Genomic DNA, 21,566 nt, shown 5'->3' on the forward strand with positions numbered 1-21,566 from the left:
ATTCTAAGAACTCCCACTAAAAACCATTTGTGGTGTTAATAGACATTCCTATAATGATTTCTTCTTTGGGTTTAATCTGGAACTCTCACACTGCAGTTGAAGTCTCACATCCTCTTGTTCCATCTCCAGTGGAGAGAAATGTCATGTTACTGCCATTCTCTCAGTAACAAAGCTCCAAAGACATAGCAACTCCTCATGCAGAGTTGATGAGAAGACATCTCTCTTCCCTGTGGCCCTATTTACTCATTTTAAATCAGAACATTTCCCCCACCCTGCTTTTCCTTTTTTTTTTGGCATGACAGTAACACATTCTACCAATAAATCCAGGAAATTCACAGTATCTATTAATCCAAGTAGACACGAGCCTCTTATCCCCCCTGTTATGTCTGGCAAGTACTTGGGATTAATTGCACACTCTCCAAAGAGGCCGGACTATCAAATTTAGCTGAGTGCACTCATAAAAGGATTGTTATTTAACAGCTCAGCTTCCTTCAACTCTCCTTTATCCTGCCTCCTCGAATTGGTGAACAAAATTAATGAGGCTGCTGTGGCCATGCTTAACAGCTTCTGTTTGCCACCCTTTCAGCAAATTCTTTGCTTTTCTGTACTTCCCCCTCAACTCTTAAGTCACTTTTATTCTCCACATTGATGCAAAGATGGATTGTGACAATAGTTTGTGGGTGGCTGTCAGAACTGATGGTGGTTTGTGTGGGAAAATGCATAGCAAGTTTGAGAGCTGTGGTTAGGATTCCACATAGAGTCAATTAAAAAAAAAGTTCTACTCAGAAGGAAAGGTCAAGCTGAGAGTTTTAATTATGAGGCTGTTATAATATATATCATGCTTGGATGATCTGGGTTTGAAGAGTTTCAAAACTATGCAATGCACCCAACTCTAAAATGGGCATAGAAACAATGTGATGCTTTGTGGGGATGACTTAGAATTTTTCAAAGAAGATAAGGAGGTGAGGTGAAAGGGATAGAGTGTTGAGTAACCTAGGTTCCATTCAGGCCCAAATCATTCACCTCATTGATCTCTTTGGTCCTAACTTCCTCACCTTTAAAATGATGTACAATTGGAAGTATTTTTAAAGCTCTGCTACTAATAATCACTTTATAAGGTACCTACTGGAATTATAATTAGCTCAATTTTATGGAGAGAAAATTGAGACTCAGAGATTGAGAACATTGCTGAAGGTCACACAGCCAGAAAGTTATGGCTTGCAATAACTGATGCCAAATTTTGGGTTCCTGTAAGAGTTTCCGCAAACCTTGAAGACAACAGAAACATTTAAATTGCGCACCATTTTCTAGATGAGGGGAGTCCTTCAGAAATCTCCAAGGGCTTGTTTAAGTCCGTACGTCTAGTAAATGTTGGAGCTGGGACATGGACTCATAACTGTCTGACACAAAAGCCCAAGCTCTTATACATGATGCTGGATTTCCAGTTATGATTATTAATGCATCCATCACCATCTCAAAGATGTAAAGAGGATGTAATCAGAAGAGAATTCAGATTTATACCCAGTAAACTACCTAATTTAGGAGTATAGGGAGCAGAGTTCAGTGGTCTTAAATTCTGAGCTATATCTGCTAACCAGGGGTCAGGTAGAACTCTGGTTTTAGTCTAGCACCCAGCATGATGTATAAGAAAGATGTCCATTTAAATGTTAAAGGTTTTAACCAGCATTCTACAATTTGGAGGGTGTCATGCTTAGTGAAATGAACCAGGCACAGAAAGACAAATGCTATATAATTTCACTTATATGTGGAATCCAAAAGAGTGAAACTCATAGAAGTAGAGAGTAAAATGATAGTTACCAGAGGCTGGAAATAGGTGAGAAGCAGGGGATGGGAAGACATTTGTCAAAGGGCACACAGTCTGTTAGATGGAATAAATAAATTTTGAGATCTATTGGATAGCAGGGTGACTGGAGTCAATAACAATGTATATTTCAAAATAACTAAGATAATAAATTTCAAATTTCTCACCACAAAAAAATGATAAGTGAAGTGATAGATGTGTTAACTTAGCTTGATTTAATTATTCCACATTGTATACATACAGTATATCAAAACATCACATTGTATCCCATAAATGTATACAATTATGATTTATCGATTAAAAATAATAGTAATAAAAACAGCATACTGCAATTGCTTGAACATAGATGCAAACACCAAACACCAAGTGTGCACCATATTAGAATCTATTATGATACAAACAAGTCCAAACACAATATATAATCTAATTAAGAAAATATGAACATTTGCTTTTTTTCTATGGTAATCTTCTATTCCATTCTTTGAACTGGAATAGCCAACATTAGAGTCTTTTATTCACTTCGGGTAGGCTCCCCATGTTGAATCAGGAGGTACCAACTGTGCAAAGTGATCTTTTCCAATAGCAGGGTGTTTGCAACACACAAGTTCATGCCCCCTCTGGTCTGTCTTTTATGGTTTGTCTGTCATTCCCCTCATTTCCTTCCCCATAAGACATTTCAGCCTTCAAGTTGTTCAATAAAATGACACAGCATGATGGTGTGTATCATCATTGCAATGTCCAACCAATGACACAAATCATACAGCAAGAGAGAAGCTAGTTAACTGTCTTTGAAAGAGACACCACAAAAACCCAAAATAAGGCAATTGCTTCAGTGCCACCAGCAGCAGCTGATTACATGACAGGCTTCAAAATTCAAGGCTTTACTTTCAAAACTGGCCTGAAAGAAAAGGCTTACAAGTTTTTAAAGTTTTAGAGTTCAAAAAAACCCTTTTTATGATGTCCATAATTATTACTATAAATAATAATAAATTAAAAGTCCTTAGATAATCTGAAATAAATTTTAAGAGATATGTATCAACCTAACCCAATGGGCATTCATTTGCATTTTAATCAGAAGACAGCAATTCACTAGGGTGCTTTCGAGAAGTGGACCTCTTTTAAATATCATTTAGCAAAATATAAAATATATTCAGAGGAAAAGAGATCACAATATTACATGGTAGAGCCTCTATCATCAAGAGAAGTCATAAATGAAAGTGTCTGAGGAAAATGTTCCCAATGCACACGCAGTTTTTAAACAACGACAATTTTTACATACAATTAAAAACATGGAGCAGAGAGCATGGAGAGTCACATACATCTTTTCCATCTTATATACATTCTCAAAAAGGAATTGCTTAACCTTTGTAGATATTGCACTTTGACCCATTCATGTATAGCTCAAACTAGCATTTTTCAGAGCTACGTGTTTAAAAAACAAACAAACAAACAAACAAATAAATAAATATATATATATATATTCAGTATAGGTAGCCTTTGGTCAATGTCCATTCATAAGGAGGTGTGGTGGAATTGCATCATACACAGATTTAATGAACAAATGTTCAATTATACATGCTTGGCAAAAAAGAGACAGAGAGAAATGCAATTTTAGGGATGGGAGGGAATCTGCTTACCATTCCACTCAATAAGCATACGCCCTGGGGAGCATGGGAGATGGAGATCTGTCCCTCAGTGAGACAACTTCCATGAACTCCTTTCAGTGGAAGCATCTTGATGCACCAGGGTGGTCCTAATGTTCTCAGATACATTAGAATCACACAATATGGTCCCTAAATGAGAGCCAATTCTGCCTTGTCATCAAACAGAGAAACAGCAACCTGTTCCAATGCTAGAGAAAAACTTAGCTGTGTTAGGTTTTGAAAGCAATGGAATATAATCTCCAACATGTCTCTTTTTGGAGGATCTTTTGCAAAGGTAATTTTGGCTCTTTAATATTTTATCTTTTGCATTGACTTTAGAATCTAATCCTTGGCTCTGATGAGATTCTATTGCAATACTTTAAAAGGGGTAAGAATTAGGATAATCAGGACTAATAGGACCTAAGATTATATTGAATTAGTATTGAGAACACTGGCCGAAGTTTAGGGTTTGTGTTGCCCTGGGGCCTTTTCTTACCCCATTCATTTATTGCAAATTCCCTTAAAAAAGATAGACATGTCTTCCAATCTAGGGACAAAATGCAGTAAAAATCCAGCCTGAGGAACTAAGTATTCCAGGTGGACCATTCTGCTTTTTGTTTGGCCACCAAAAATATCACGCAATTTCAAATCATTTTGGCAGATTTCTTCCAAAACAGGGATGAATTCTAATACTGGGAATCTGAGACAGAAGTAAAAAAAAGCGAAATAACAGGAACATAGAAGATAATCATGTGTGTGTGTGTGTATGGTGCACACATAAGTAGCAATTTCCAGGGAAGCCCACCTAGAAATCTTTTTGCCTTGGACAGGCAAGGGTAGAATAAATAAACAGTTATATTTTATCATTTTGCAAAGGATCTGGGTTAAATAGCTTTACCAAGAACTGGCACTACCCTTTTGAGCCATGTGCGTCAAAGGGCAGACGAAGCGTCAGCATGGGCACTTTTTGTGTCTGCGTTTGTGGCGAAATGGCAACGCCAGCTGGGCTCTGAGGCAGAGCTGAGAACACCTCCTCTCATACCCGCAGAGCTGCAGTTCCTGACCCTTGAATATTAAATTCAGTTCGGAAGTCACTTCAAATAAAACAATTTGGTGAGGGCCTCAGCAAGCAAGGAGGCAGGGTTGGCAACTCGACACGTAAAAAGGCTTCTCTAGGAAGCTTGAGTGATACCATAACAAGAAGCAATTCTGAGTAACGAGATCATATGCAGCTGACACAGGGACGGGTTGAAACAATGGCAAGTGTGGGCTTTTTTTTTTTGTTTTTCTGGGCTCAAGAATTCCTCCTTTCCCCCTGCGCACCAGGCAGGGTCTTTGTTTTGGAGGAGATAGAGAAAATCTATACATAATGATAAATAGAAAACTGCCTCTTAGACCCCCAGGTTTGAGGTCATAGCTATGTGGGTTTGGAGATTTTCTGAAGAAGCTCTGGCCAGAGTTTGGATGGGATCCAATACTCTTCTATTCCCACAGTGTCATTCTGAAGCTAGGAGTGCCAGGGCCACTTCAAGACCACAACCCTCTCTAGGACAAAGGGCACCTTGAAAAAAATCCTGAAACAGTTAGTATTGTTAGCTCCTGGGAACAGCACAGGGAAGTGATGAATGACCTCAGCTCCCAGAAGAAGAGTGCAGGCTCAGCTACGTGCTACTGGAACTTTGTAAGTCACATAAATGAATGGCTCCCAGTGACTGTGGATGGTACTGGAGCAAAATCACAGACTATTTCTCTACTCTGTGTCCTAACTGGCCACAGGATGATGACACAACCTCCAATGGCATCTTCAAATTGGTAGGAGCTTTTGCTTTCAATGTGACTTTGTGGAAATAAATGCAGAAGTAAAAACAAGCTTCATGCTCTCCTTTCTTCTCTTCCATCTCTTCTCATCTGCCAGTCTGAGAATTGCTCAGTCTGCAGGAGACAGAAAATCAGATTAGCACTCTTAAGGAGAGCTACTCAGCCGTAGGATGGGACACCCTCCCATCTGGAAATAGATTAGACAGAGGCAGTAGGTGCCACACCTATGGGATCACGGGGATACTTTTATAGGTTTTCCATTTTTGTCATACTGGTACACCAGCATCTTGATACAGTGTGAGTTTGCCGGCGAGATCCAGGGGCTACTTGTTATGGAAAAGTTGTGATTGGTGTAGAACTGTACAGGTTGTTTCTGGCACTTGAAGAAGGCCTTGAGCGTGGCGGCCGCCATGGTGCGGAACCGCTTGCTGATGAAGCAGTAGAGGAAGAAGTTGATGGCTGTGTTCAGAAGGGCTAGCATGTTGGCAATGTCGGACATGATGTGAACCAGCCAGCGGTTCTGGATGGGTGCCCCATAGAGGTGGTAAAGAATCATGATGATGCGGGGGGCCCAAAGTGTGGCAAAGATGGAGGTAATGGTGAACAAGATGGCAGTGGTCTTCCCTGTGGAGTAACCACGGAGACGAAAATTGCTCTTCCTCCTGAGCTTGTACACAATGATTGAGTTCAAGATGAAGAAGATGGAGCAGGGCACCAGGTAGACAGTGAAGCAGTGGATCCAGATGAGGACGTGATGCACAGAGGTGCTGATGTAGTCTTCAGTCCAGATGTTGGGCCACCAGTAGTAGGGGATGCTGGTCAGGAAGCAGGTGATATAAACACTTACAATGACTTTCCGGGTGCGGGCTGGGTATGAGACTGTGTGGTACTTGAGTGGGTGGCAGACGGCGATATACCTGTCAATGGTTAATGGAACAGTAATCCATATGGAGGTGTGGATGGATGAGAATTCCAGCACTTCTATGATCTTGTCGGGGATCTGAGGCATCTGCATGTTCAGGATGAAGTCTTCCAACAGGAAGTCCACAAACACTATAAAGAAGAGGACCAAGATGTCTGCAGCAGCCAGTGCCAAGAGATAGTTGTAGGAGGACTTCTGCCTTCTTGCCACCAGCTGGGAGAGGATGATCACGGTCAAGATATTTGCTGTGGAGAGAAGAAAAACTGGTTTACCTCTGAAGCAAAGATGACTTCGTTGGCTCTAATGGGGGCCCTAAGCATATATTTATTGTGCACTCCCATGGAAGTCAAAATGATTGACTCAATGCTTTTGACAGACAACCTTGGCATTACAAATAGCACCTCATACGAACATGTGAATACTATTTTAAAGTTATGCTTACATTCTAACACAACCATCAGAGGTGGCGCCGCCATTCTCCTCATCTTAGAAATGAAACCTGGGCTCTGAGAGCCTCTGAGAGGTGGTGCCGCCATTCTCCTCATTTTAGGAATGAAACCGGGGTTCTGAGAACTTAAGCAACTTGCTTAGAGCCACACAGTTAATAATTCGTGGTGACAGGAACCACACCTTGATCCCCTGATCCCAGATCTTATGCTCTTTCTTTTGTTCAATTGCATGAAGAATATAGGGCTGAGGTAGCATTTCCTGCTATATGTGTTTGGGAAAGAGATGGGACTGCATAACCTCTTAAGAACCTCTTCAGAGCTTGGATTTTAGGATCTTTCCTTGTTAAGTAGATTTAAAATTGAAAGTGCAGAGACGATCATGACCTTCAGATTAATTTAAAAATAAATTACATTTATTTTTGGAATAGGTAATCTACATACATGGTACATAATTAAAAATACTAGCGGGGAAAAGTACATTTTCCTTTGATTCTTGTTCTCCAATCATCAAAGTTCCCCTCCCGCAGGGAAATCACAGTTAATAAAAAAATCTATGCTTATATTTGTCTATGTAAATGTGCATGTATTAGGTTGATCCACCAACATAATACATGGTTTTTGCATAAACAGCAGCAATGTATTATTTTTCATGGGGTCAGATTTGTTTTGAAAATACCTCTATATAATTTCTGATCAAATTGAAAAAAAAAGTCTTCCTGAATTAAGCATATTTAGAAAGTCATTAGGGACTCACTCCAAAATGATATTCCAACAGATAATATCTAGAATTCATTCTTCACATTTATTTTCATTCATTCTCACAGTCAACCCTGAAATTTGAACACTGATAATGCTATTTTGCAAGCCACATTCTCAGAAAGCTTATATTCCTTGTCTGAGATCCAATGGCAGAGCTAGAACCAGATCTCTCTTTCAACCTCTCTCTGTCCCTCTTAGTCTCTCTTTCTCCCTTTCTTGGTAGCCATTTAAACTATTATACAATAGTTCACATGTAAAAGTGTCTTATAATAAACACACCTTCAAAATGTGGCATACTCATCACTCAGATTTCAAAAATTTTAACATTTTGCCATATTTGCTTCAGCTCTCTTTAAGAAGTGACATTGTAGATACAGTCGAAGTCTCCTCTGAAGAAGCTCTATTCCCATTCTTTTCCATCTTCTTTCTTTATAGGCAACCACCGTCTGCAGGCGGTGTGCAGTGTCCAGTGCCATGTCTGCATACTCTTTCTTTCTTTTTCAGAGACAGAGTCTTTCTATGTTGCCCAGGCCAAAGAGCAGTGGCTATTCACAGGTGCAATCATAGTGCTTTACAGTTTTGAACTCCAGGGCTCAAACGATCCTCAAATCTTAGCCTCCTAAGTAGCTGGGACTACAGATGCACATCACTGTGCCCAGCCTTTTGCTTTCCTTCATAATGAACCTGCCAATCTATACTTTAATGTTGAATGCTTTTGTCATTCAACATTATATTTTTGAGACCCATTTTTATTACTACATGAAGATGTAGTTCACTCATTTGAATGACTACATGGCATTCTGCTGTAGGAACTTACTGATTTATTTATTTCTTTATAATTTATTATATTAAATATGTCCATTCATTTAAATTGGTTCCAGGATTTTGCTGTTATGAACCACTGTAGTTAATATCTTGATGTGAGTCTCCACGAGAAGTACTTATATATAAAAGTTTCTCTGGGCTAATGTACACATGAAAGTATATTATGTTTTAGAGTATGTGCATCTTTCATTTTAACGGATACTGCTGAATTGCTTTGTAAAATGGTTTTATTAATTTAGATTCCCAACAGCAGAATATGAGAATTCCAGTTGCTCCATATTTTCTCAGTGTTATCAGCTTTTTTTTTTTTTAAGTCTTTGCTGTCCTTATTTTTGTCCAAAGCACTTTGAAATAGCATTTTGAAATGGTGGAGATTTAAGATACTGAATGTATTAATTAGCCAGGATTTAAACTCAGGACCAACATCCATGCTCAAAACCAACCTGCAATATTGGTACTTATTCCCAGTGGGGTGTGAGTACTATGCAGGTATGCTATTCTGCACAGAATGTAGAGAAAAATCATGAGTATGTCCTACTTAAGTCACTACTTAAGCAAAGAGACCCACTAAAGCAAAGGCCTTTATATTTGTAAAGCTGATATTTCAAAACTGTATTCATGCATTCAACACGGTTCATCTACCTATTCTGAGCTGTGCTCTGGGAGGGGATGATGAACAAAATAGACGTGGTCTGTTTAGCCTGCATGGAGCTTAGATTTTGTGAGGCAAGAAAAAGATCAGCTGAAGAACCACAGAAAAAAAATGCATTAACTGTAAGATGTAGTGAATGCTATGACGGAATGTTTTGGAGTAGGAATCAGAAAAATCTTTACTGAGATTTGGAGGACCAGGAAGAGGTTAAAAGGCAGAAAGGTTGGAAGGAGAAAGTGTTTTAAGCAAAGGAAACAGCATGTGTAAAGCTTCTTGGGGGGAGAAGTCTGAAGAGTTGGGTTTATTAAAACAAAGAATATTTATATTGAGTTCTGCTTGCTTTGTAAGCATTCTTGCATTTTATAGCTTTCTTTTATTAAACAGCCTTGCTGTGCTCTGTTGAAAAACATTTCAAAATGTTTTATTCATCCAGAAATTTTTCCAAAAAGTATTTAGCATCTACTTTCTGTGGGCAAATGCCTGTGCATAGGCCTAAGGTGGATATATATTGGGTACTCTGGTGGATATACAAGTCTCTACTCAGAGAGTGGAGAAACATCATATAAATGGCTAAGCATTAAAGAGATACATAAGAATACAGTATACAAGAGCTGTTGGTGAATAGATACAGAAAGAAGGACAAAGGCTTTGGAGAAGAGTCCTGATTAAAGGCTTGGCTTCCAATCCCTGCCCTCTGACCTAATCCTACATAGCCAGACCTTCATGGAACTCAAGCTATTAAGAGGCTGAGGTCTAAAGTTCTATCAAATCAAGGGTATGGGAGTCCAGTTGCTAAGAGTGTGGGATCTGGGGCTGGGCTGCCTGGGTGTTATTACCACCTTGACTTTGGACAAATTTATTCAATACTTCTGTGCCTCAATTCCCTTCTTTATAAAATGGGGCACAGTCATCTGTTCTTACACTGCCAATAAAGACATTCTTGAGACTGGGTAATTTACAAAAAAAGGGGTTTAATTGACTCACAGTTCCACCTGGCTGGGGAGGCCTCACAATCATGGTAGAAGGCGAATGAGGAGCAAAGTCACATCTCACATGGTGGCAGGCAAGAGCTTGTGCAGGGGAACTCCCCTTTATAAAACCATCAAATCTCATGAAACTTATTCACTATCATGAGAACAGCATGGGAAAGACATAACCCTGTGATTCAACTACTTTCCACTGGGTTCCTCCCATGACACATGGGATTATGGGAGCTACAATTCAAGATGAGATTTGGGTGGGGACACAGTCAAACCACATCATGGGGTTAATAAGACTATCCACCTAATAGGCTTGTTTTGAGGATTAAGTGAGATAATTTTGACAAAGTGGTTAAAACAGTGTCTAGCATGTGGGAAGCACTTAATGGATGGTAGCTATTGACTGAGAGTCTATTCATGCAGCAAATATTAACTGGGCATTGACTATGCAAGGCATTGTATGAGGCATTGGAGATACAGGGATTAACAAAGTGGACAGATTCCCTTTTGCCATGGAGTTGGTAGTATAATGAGGGAGATGATAGACAATAAGTAAACACACACACAAATGCACAAGAGAATGTCAGGTGTGATACTAGGAAAAATAACACCAAGGGATGGGACAAATTGATAGGGGAGTAACTTTGAGATTAAAGATGACATTTTGGTTCAATCAAGGATGAATAGAAGATTAACCAGGTGCTGTGGCTCACTCCTGTAATCCCAGCACTTTGGGAGGCTGAGGCGGTTGGATCACCTGAGGTCAGGAGTTCCAAATCAGCCTGGCCAACGTGGTAAAACCCCATTTCTACTGAAAATACAAAAATTAGCTGGATGTGATGGTGGGCGCCTATAATGGCTGCTACTTGGGAGGCTGAGGCAGGAGAATCACTTGAACCCAGGAGATGGAGGTTGCAGTGAGCTGAGATCACACCACTGCACTCCAGCCTAGGCTACAGAGTGAGACTCTGTCTCAAAAAAAAAAAAAAAAAAGGAAAAATAAAAAAAAAGAAAAAGAAAGAAGGGATCTAGGGATCCGTCATGCAAATATCTGTTGGAAAATGTTTCTAGGCAGTGGGAATGGCAAGTGCAACAGCCTTGTGGTGGGAATCAGCTTGTTATGTTCATGGGACAGAGAGACATGAGATTGATTTCCCATGTTACAGATGAGGAACTAAGGCTTGCATTTTTAGATAATTTGCTCAAAGTCACAAACAGAACAAGTAAGGGAGCCGGAGAATAATGAAAATGGTGACCCCGGCTGTGTCTGACTTTCTGGTTTATTAGATTCTGCTTTATTTTCAAAGAAAAGGGTTCTCTACATAAAGAATGTGATTCCTGTTCCTTAGATTGCCCCCAACGTAGAAAAGTGCCATAATTTATTGCAACCTCCTTTTCTTTTTGGACTGAGTTTCTCTCTTGTTGCTGCCCAGGCTGGAGTGCAGTGGTGCGATCTTGGTTCACCGCAACATCCGCCTCTCGAGTTCAAGCGATTCTCCTGCCTCAGCCTCCTGACTAGCTGGAATTACAGGCACCTGCCACCACACCTGGCTAATTTTTGTATTTTTAGTAGAGACAGGATTTCACCATGTTGGCCAGGCTGGTCTTGAACTTCTGACCTCAGGTGATCCACCAGCTTTAGCCTTTCAAAGTAGTGGAATTACAGGCATGAGCCATCATGTTCAGCCACAACCTCTTTTTTTTACCCCCATCCATTAAACAATGCCCACTTTCCCTCCTACATCCCTGCTTCCCAAGGAGGTAGGATGCATAAATGGTGGGGTGTCCCCAGAAAAAGTGCTCTCTCTATCTGTATCGATTCTACAGAGAGTGACTCTCCCAGTTTTTCTTCCTCCCTAGCTGAACCCTGTTTGAAGTGTGGTGCTAAAAATTCTCCATATCGAAACTCTTCAAAAGTATTCCAGCCCCATCTAATTAATGCTTTAAGTCAGGCAAGTCATCAACTCCAAGTGAAATTGCTAGGTATTCATATTTGACATTTCCTGAAGTTCCTAGTGATTGCCTCTCTTGAGAAAGTAACCCGCAGACAGTGAGTTTCCCATTTCTTTTGTACAGGTAGATTTTCCCCCCAGGCAACATCAAGAACATGTAGGAGATCCTTGGGGTGGGAGAAAGAAGTGTGAGCCGAGGAGACCCAGAGGGGAATGGTGCAGTGCCTGTGTATTGATTTTCTGAAAAAGAAATGAAAAGGTAGAGACTTCAACTCTTAAAAGCTTGACATTTGCTATAACTCTCCATATTAAAAAATTCTTTCATTTCCACAGTGGCACATTTTCCCCAAAGAGAAAGAGTGGTGTTGACAGCATCTGTGTGTATTTATAAGAGGTGAGTAAATGAAGAAACCCAAGTCCTCACTGCCTGAAATTCCGTTTCTCAAACTGAGCCAAGCATTCCATTGTTGAGGAAACCTAACCAATCCCATCCAAACAAGCCCTGCTGAACTTCACGACCAAAATGTCAGTGCCTCTAAAAAGCAAATCCTTTCTGTCAATGGTGTTGCTGGACAGGTTTAAGCTCCTGGATAATAAAAAGCCCATGTTTTGTGACTGCAAAGCTTCTTGGTTATATTCTTGGGGGAATTCATTTCCTGTATTTTGCAGGTTACTGTGCTCAAACCTGAGAGGATTTGGGGATTGGTTGAGAGAGCAACACAGGTTTTTTGTTGTCAGACCACACCACTGAATCGTCTGTGGGCCCAGAGAGAAAGGGTCAAGGTCTTCTCGAGGTATTTTCTGTGTCTGTGATGACTAAGGGGTCTCTGCAGGCTCCTTGGAAGAAGCAGCTGGACTGGGAGTTCTGAGTTTCTATCTTTTAGTTCTGCTACATTGACTTTTTCTTGTCTTTAGAAACTATTTCTTCAAGTACAAAAGTAATACATCTGTCAAAAATTGAACATTACATCAGTGTCTTATAATAATAACAAATAGAATTTGTCTACTTGTATTGTGTATCCACTGCTCAGAGCACTTTTAAGCATCTTACACACACCTCACTTAATCTTCACAACTACCCTGTGTAGTGGGTACATGATTGGAAAGCCCTGAGGTTCAGAGAGGTTAAGTAACTTGCTTGAGATCACACAGCTAGATGGTGAGCCAGGACATTAAACCAAGCTGTTAAATATATCAACTCAGCAGAGTTGATACATTTAATGACTACATTAAAAATTAGAAAGGGAAAGTCTGTCAAAACTCTGTCTTCCAGAGAGAATGTGGCAGCTAGCCTTATAGTTACCATGTCGTGTACCATGCCTCCTGGTACACATGCCTTCGTGTAGTCTCCATGCCTTGAGTTGGAGCTGGTCCTGTAATTTACTTTTGACCAATACATTATGGCAGAATTGACAGTGCATGACTTCTGAGGCTAGGTCATAAATGAGTCTTTTGAACACATGCTCTTGGGATGCTCCTTCTTGGAACCCAGTTGCCTTCCTGTGAGAGGTGCATGCCGCTTAGACCATGTGTAGGGCCTCTAATTGAAAGCTTCAGTGAAGCTCATGGCCAACATCCAGCATCCACTGTCAGCCATGGGAATGAGCCATCATGGATGTACAGCTCAATAAAGCTCCCAAGTGACTATAGTCCCACTGCTCACTAGCTGCAAAGGCATGAGAGACCAGAAGCAAGAACTGCCCAGCAGAGCCCGGACAGCCCAGGAACCATGACAAATAATCATAAATTGTTGCTTCTAGCCTATAAGTTTTGGGATTTGCTATACTGCAATAGATAACCAGACAGATGTTGTTTGGCCATTTGGTGTTTATATCTCCAGGATGCTTATAGGTCCACAAGAATGATGCAATTAGTAATAATGATTATCACCACAAAATGAGATGATACAATAATGTTGTGCAACTTGTTTTTTTCACTTAGAAATAAATAATAGATTTTTCCATATATCGACGATATTCATGAAATATTCACCTATTGCTGGACATTACTTATTATGACTATTTTTGTTACTATTAGCATTAAGTTCATGAACCATTTTTGTGCCTTTCTTTGGGATAAACTCCCAAAAGTAGAGACGCTGGTTTTAAGGGTAACACACTTTTCTTTCCTCTTTCCCACCTCTCTTCCACTTCTCTTGTATTCTTGCTCCTTCTCCCTCCCTCCTAAAGGCAGCTAAGAGAATTTGAAAGACGGAGAAGAGTTCAAGTTGGAGGCTACAAATAGACACAAGAAGAACTTTTTGATTGCAATGGCAGTTATGTGAAGAAGAGCTGGCTACAACTGAGCACCGTTCCTCAGTCCACAAGGGTCTTTTTAAAAAAAATTTATTTTATTGCATTTTAGGTTTTTGGGTACATGTGAAGAACATGCAAGATTGTTGCATAGGTACACACGTGGCAGTGTGATTTGTTGCCTTCCTCCCCATCACCTACATCTGGCATCTCTCCCCTTGCTATCTCTCCCCAACTCCCCACCCCACACCGTCCCTCCCCTATTTCCCCCCAACAGATCCCAGTGTGTAGTGCTCCCCTCCCTGGGTCTTAAGAGTAGGAATGAGAATTGCTTATTCGGGCTCATTAGATTCCTGGAATGACTGTTTACAAATCCTATTTCTCTGCATCCTAAATTGTGTTCTCGTGAACTTAGGAAAAAGGAAGCTACTCACCCCTTTCAGTCACCATCTCCTGTTACTTAAAAGCATCTCTCTCTTTGCTTGAACCAGGGAGGTGGAGGTCACAGTGAGCCGAGATTGTGTCACTGTGCTCCAGCCTGGGCAACAGAGTGAGACTCCAACTCAGAAAAGAAAAGAAAAAAGGATTTCTCTCACAAAGTTGCCATCTTTTGCATCAGGAGAGTCAGCCCTCATGTCATGCCAACCCCTAGCATTGTGGACAATTGCAGTGGTGTTATTTTACCTGCTTCTGGGAGGTGCTCCAAGGATGAATTTTTAGGAAGATCAATTTCTAAGCCTCCTAGGTAAGAAGTCAGCAATGCACTTGTTTAGAACAGCTGAGGGGTAGAGAGCGAATTGTGTGATGCAGCGTTGTGTGTGGTGGCTATCACCTCCCTCACTCTTACCTGCCCCACTCTGGACCCTGAGATGGAAGAAAGGTAAATAAAAAGATGATGCTGATGAGACTCAGTGGTCAGTCTTTTAGCTTCTGAAGAAGGTGCTGAGAGGTCTCCAGGAAGTTCTGTGTTGAGTGGCCCTCTAGGAGAGAAGCAGGAAAAGGTTCCCCAGGGCTGCTGCCCCACTGTATCCAATTGCAGGCACTGCTAGCTGGCCAGTGGCCATCCTTGTTTCCTGTTGTTACTCTTGCCCCAAGGCAGAAACCTGGGAATGTGGAGACTTCTTCCTGCAGTTGGTTAGTAGAAGCACAAAACTGATTGTAGACTAGCGGGGTGGAGGTTAGGCAGAGGGATTCTCCCACCATGAGAAAGACAACCCCTTGGGAGGGTGACTTTCAGGTTCCCCAAAGGGCTATTTTTATTTTTTTTGGAGGCTGACTCTAACCCAAATATTTGGGTACCTAAGAACCTATCCTAGTTGTGAGCATAGTGGTTAGGAGTACACTCTCTGGAGGCAGCCAGCCCAGGTTCAAATCTCAAGCCAGCCATTTACCAACTGTGTGATGGTGAGGAAGCGAGTTAATGTCTCTGAGCCTCAATTCTTACATCTGTGCAATGGGCATAATAATAAATAACACCACATAGGATATTATGAGACTATATAAAATAACATAGGCATGATACTTAGCACAGTTTCTGGCACATAGTAAGCACTCAGAAAACATTAGCTATTGTTACTTTTTAACATTTGGCTAGTTCAGTTTGGCAGACAATTACTGAACATCTTCTAGAGGCAGAAACCTGCACTAGATGCAAAGATGAGTGGGAGAGAGTCAAGCTCTCAGGGAATCCCAGCGAAGATTCTAGCTTCTCTCTGTGGTTTATTCCAGGCACGAACAGCTCTGTCACCCTATCAGGAAATTCTTCATTGCCTCTACCCTAAGACCTCTAGTTGCAGCTGTATTCCAGCCCTTACCCCCTACTTTGTTTCTCTGCTTGGTGGAGAATAGCATTGGTCATTATCTGTAGAATCAAACACTGCAAAGCCATTATTGCACGATGACTCAGTTGTCTCTTGCATCCTCTGAAATAGCCTTTGTTCTTTTAAAATTTATTTCCCATTTTGATAGCTCTTTAATTTTCTTTGTAGCTTCGCTGTCATCTCTCTATATTTTTCTTGTGAAGACCTCTTTTTTGTGTTTTTCTTTTTCTTTCTTTCATTTTTTAAACTACATTTTAGCACTTGAGTGGATTCTTTTCAAAGCTAGAATAAGCATTTTCTGTTTCTTTGTATCTTCCTTTATAGGGGATCATGTTTCTTCTTCAATCTACTGGTTATGGCTGTATGGGTGCCACGTTGAAAAGTATTCTAACACCATGCCTGGGCTTAGTGGTGCTGTGTTGGATTGGTGATGTTTGCCAAGGTGGAACATAGTTGTGAATTTGTCCTTGGGATCTTGGGCCCTGGATCCATGGTGCAGCCTCCCTGGCTTCTCCCAGAAATTAACAAAGCAATGGTTTCCAGTGTAGACCAGAACAGTTGAGACCTAGCAAGTCTCCTCCTTGCTGATGAGTAGGCAGCAAGAGATAAGATGGCTGCCAACCCAGGGCAGTCTGACTCAGGACAATGGAGAAAGGTGAGTCAGCATCCGGGCTGCAGGGCTGGAGTCAGCCTTGCCAACCAATTGACCTCCTCTTGACGGCAGAATTGATTCTGGCTTTTTGACCATGGGCAGCTTCGCTGGGTAACCATGACAACTGCTAGGCCTCAATCATGAAACCACATCCAAGCCATCCAACAGACCCGCTGGTTTCCAGACTGTAGATCTCAATCATGAAACCACATCCAAGCCATCCAACAGACCCGCTGGTTTCCAGACTGTAGATCTCATTCCCAAAGTTCATTTTCTAATGACTGTCCTACATTCAGCAGCACCTGTTTTGTGCTGGGCGGCTCTGCAGGGATGAGATGATTTTACATGATTCACTGCTGAACATATTTACTTTAAAAATTATGCATTTAGTTTAAATGGTATTAGAGGAATGTTATTTCTCCATGTAAGGCAGTGATAAAGACCTGGTTATATAATAAGGTCAGTTTATTTAAAAAGTGAGTTGATTAAAAAAAAAAAAGCCAACTATGAGAAGATGGCAGTGCAGGTGGGAATACAGGCTTCTGGTCCTCATGTTACAAATGAGGAAACTGCTATTCAGAGAGGGTAAGCCACCTGCAAAAGACGGCACAGCTGGTAAGATGAAGTATCTTGAAAGCACTCGATGGCGCTATCTTGGATCAAGTTTCATATCAAGTGATGAATGCAGTGGTGTTTTCTCAGTTCTAGGAGTTTGTCATAAAGACAGATGGGGTCAGGGCTTTACAAGAACAAGTCCTGAACATGCAGGTGGCTCTCCAGCAAACACTGAGCAGATGGGTTACCAGAGAGGAGAAGATACTTAAAATCAGAGACACGAGACATGTGTTTTGGAGCCTGGCAGATCCAGGTGTGCCTTCTAGATCTGTGCTTTTCTAGCTGGTGCTTTTGGGCAAGTTGTGTAAACACAATGAGCTTTGGATTCCTTACTAATAAAATGGAAGTAAAAATGGTACCTGCTTCAAAGGGATGCTATGAGAATTAGAGAGAATTGTGCACACAGACCTCTTAGCACGGAGCCTGGCCTAAAGAAAGCACTCAGTAAGTGGTCATGTTATTAAGGACACATAACAATCAGTCCTGCTAAGGTGGTAAATTGAACCAGGCGAAGGCTCGATGAGACAGAAGAAGCACTGGTAATTCTAGGAACAGTCTTCTGATATATTTCTTGATTTGTGAGAACTAGCTCTAGGAAGGACCCCATTTCTCCGACTCAATCAATGAAAATGTCCTGAGTTTGTCAGGAGACGCCACCCTGTTAGACTGGTCTCTGATGTAGACCCCTATCTGCTCCTGGACAAGCTACTCCTTCCCTTAAGGCCTCAGTTTCCATATCTGTAAAATGAGTCAGTTCATAATAGGCAATAATAATGATAATGACAGCATCGTGGCTCACATCTAGGGAAGATGAGTGGGAGTTTAACAGGCAGATAAGACTCAAGAGGGTTCTCTGGGGAGAGTGAACAGCAATGTGCAAAGGTAAAGAGGCATGAAAGAAGAGATCCTTACCTTTCCGTCAGACCAGCTAATAGCCATTAAGTGCTTCTCTCATGTTAGGCACTGAGCTCACTTCTTCATATACGCCAAGTATACTGCTTGTCTATAATATGATATATTACCTAACATTATAATGTCAGGTAATACCTAATGCCTACTGTTAAATATTTAGTACTTAATCCTTACTAGTAAAGTGGACACTATTTCATCCCCTTATAGATAATAAGTCTCAGGCTTGAAAGGGTTAAGAAGCTAAGGTTGTATACAATGGCAACGAATGTCTCTCCCAGCTTTCCCACCCTCCAACACCTGAGCAAGGCTGGTACATTTAACAATAACAGTTCCCTTTATTGAGCACTGACTGTGTTTGGCTCACTTACCAGAGGTTTCACTTGCACTAAATTTAATCCTCATACGACATCATGAGATAGCTTCTGTTAATATCCCTACTTTAAAGACAGGAACACTGAGGCTCAGTGAGGTTAAGGGATTTGCCCAGATCGGAAGTGTGTGCTAGACCCAGGTTTCAAAAACAATTTGTTAGACTCTAGAGTGCACTTGATACACCTGCTTGTCCGGATACCTCCACAATCAGCTCGGAAAACGGACCATTACATAGAAATGGACCAGTTGTTTTCTTTTGTAACTTATTATTATTTTTTTAACAGTGCCCATTAGCTGGCATGTATGAGGCATAAAGGAAGTTGAGAGAAGAATCATTTTCAGAGCAGTTGTATGGCCTTTGAGAATGCTCGCCACTCCCAGCCCCTGGGAATCAGCAGGGGTAAGGGGATCTGGAGAGCTAATCACTTTCTCGAAATCAAGGGCATACAACTGAGCTCCTGCCCATTGCCCCTTTTCAATAGCGAATGATGGTCCCCACTGGCTGATTCTCCATTGTTTTTGCCCCACGTGCTCAGCTTCTGCCAGTCCTGCCCATCCACGGACTTCCAGCTAGTGACTGCCTTGGCCAGGGGATGCTCATCTGTTTTTACAGACCCAGGGGTGATGGTTATTGGGTTCCAGGGGACCAACAGGAAATCAGAGGCTTCTGTGCTCTTCATCTGGAGTTCACTGGGGTGTCAGAGGCTAATTGAGGCTCTGCCTGGGTTGTCGCTGTTTGATTAAACATCTTGAGCTAAGCATCATCCATCTGCTTCTCCCAATGGCTGCCAGGGGGTAGGTATTTTTAGCTGTGGGCAAATAGCTTATCAATTGTGCATACAAAATGCAGCCAACACAAAGCCATTATTTCCCATTATCCTGCTTCATTCTCCCATGAAGACAAGGACAAAGGAAGAATTAAATGAGATGGGCATTCATTTTCTTCATTCAACAAATGTTTACTGAGATGCCTGCTGTGAATCAGGCACCGTTCCAGACTCAGGGATGCAGCGATACACAAGCACACAAGTGGTTTGCATCCGCAGGGAGCTTACAGTCCATTCCTACTCAGTAGAATTCTGCTCTGTGGCCAATTAGCTCTGTGGCTTGGGTAAGTCACTCATCTCTCTGGGACTTCTTTTATTCCCATAGCATGTGCTGAGCGTGTACTATGTGCCATTTTACATGCTGTGAGGCTGCAGGTGAGGATGGCAGCTCTATTTCCCTCTCCTGTGAAGGGAGCAGAGAGAGAAAGAGGCTACGTTACCAAGTGGCAAATGTAAGCCAGGAGGCTCAGGCATTTTCTTGGGCATCTGGAGAAGCAGCCATGAGTTCTGGGTTCTGAGTTTATGGCGAGGGAAGGTTTCAGAGAAACATGCAGGGTGAGATTGAGAAGAATGGCACAGGAGGATCCAGGAATGGTAGGGACTGTGAGTGTTACAGTGAAGAAACAGATGCATTAAAAAAAAAATGGTTAGGCTCAGCTGCTCACACTTGTAATACCAGCACTTTGGGAGGCCGAACTGGGAGGATTTCTCGAGACCAGGAGTTTGAGACCAGCCTGGGCAACGTAGTGAGACCCCATCGCTACAGAAAGTTAAACAATCAGCTTAGTGTGGTGGTGCATACGTGTAGTCTCAGCTACTTGGGAGGCTCAGGCAGGAGGATCCCTTGAACGCAGGAGTTGGAGGTTGCAGTGAGCTATGATCATATAAAACAGAAACAATAACAAAACAAACCAGTCAGTGACTCAAGCTGTCTTTCTAGTCTTAAAGCTTCTCTTCTTAGGGATCTTTTTTTAGGGGGTGGGACTGAATCTCACTTTATCGCCCAGGCTGGAGTGCAGTGGCGCCATCTCAGCTCACTGCAGCCTCTGACTCCCAGGTTCAAGCCATTTTCTTGCCTCAGCCTCCCAAGTAGCTGGGATTACAGGCACCCACTACAACATCTGGTTAATTTTCATATTTTTAGTAGAGATGGGGTTTCACCATGTTGGCCAGGCTGGTCTTGAACTCCTGACCTCAGATGATCCACCTGCCCCAGCCTCCCAAAGTGCTAAGATTACAGGCATGAGCCACTGCACCCAACCCTTAGGGATCATTTTTAAGGGACAGCTGGCCTGCATGTTCTGCAGCTAAGGCCGTGTATAAATTGCAACCAGCAACTATTGAGTTTGCATCCTCTAGCTACTTCCTCATATTAGGTCTGCATCCAGTGTCTCCAACTTAAAAGAAGAAAAGGCAATAACATGTGACATTAGGGGGAAAAGTGAACTAGTCTATACCAAGGTTCTAAAGCATGCTGTATGGTTCAACTACATACCCAGGGTTCCATGGCAGCAGGTGTCATGAGAGCTGACCACAATTATAATGACCACCACTTCAAGGATTCAGAAGGCATGTCAGGGGCTCCTAGCATCATCTCAGAAAGATAAGTGGCAGAGTACAGATTCTTGCTGGGGTTCAAACGTGCCGCTGCAGCCTTCTAGCTGTGTGACCTTGGGCAATTTACTTAACCTCTCTGGGCCTTCAGTTTGCTCATCTATGAAAAGTCTGCTGATACAGAACCCATCACAGGCTTTTATGAGGATTAAATAAATTGATACAGGGAAAGTGTCTGGTCCTAGGCACGCTATACCCTTTTTATCATCATTAGTAGTAGACAGGGTAAAAGTTTGGAAGGGAAGGAAGTGTGCCTGTTTTGCTGACTATTATTAATATATTGCCAAGCTCTTACACAGTTCCTGGCATACAGTAGGTTCTCAGTAAATACCTGTTGAATGAATAAATGAATGAATAACTATGAATATAGATTAACTTCACATTGCAGACATGCAAAAGGCTGGTTAACAGCTTTGAATGTACTTGGAGTTTACTGCAGAAAATGAATCGGGTGATGTAATCCAGGGTAACTGGAAATTAATTGGAAATTAATTTGGTGTTCAGTGTGTGGGAGAGATCTTTTTGGGACCATTAGCTCCCTGAGAAGAGGTTTTGTGCCAGAATCTTCCCCATGAATCCAATTCAGTTCAACATAAATTTAGTGATGCTCAACCATGTGCCAGAGCCTGGGTCAGGCTCCCAGAGTACAAGATTCATTTCTTAGGCTCAAGGCATTCAGA

General features: G+C 41.7%; 1 protein-coding gene across 1 annotated transcript in view; it reads right to left on the reverse strand.

Annotated features, from left to right (window-relative positions):
• Positions 1 to 2,128: 2,128 nt before the first annotated feature.
• The window catches only part of GPR139 (G protein-coupled receptor 139), a 45,617-nt gene continuing 26,179 nt past the window's right edge, over positions 2,129 to 21,566 (reverse strand). The window contains exon 2 of the mRNA XM_032242844.1: positions 2,129 to 6,450. Within this exon, the coding sequence (XP_032098735.1) occupies positions 5,516 to 6,450 (935 nt within the window). The 3' untranslated portion in view covers positions 2,129 to 5,515. The remainder of the gene's footprint in view (positions 6,451 to 21,566) is intronic.

Source organism: Sapajus apella, unplaced genomic scaffold (genome assembly GCF_009761245.1).
Source record: "Sapajus apella isolate SASKATOON/1434 unplaced genomic scaffold, GSC_monkey_1.0 scaffold51, whole genome shotgun sequence".
Classification (NCBI taxonomy): Eukaryota; Metazoa; Chordata; class Mammalia; order Primates; family Cebidae; genus Sapajus; species Sapajus apella.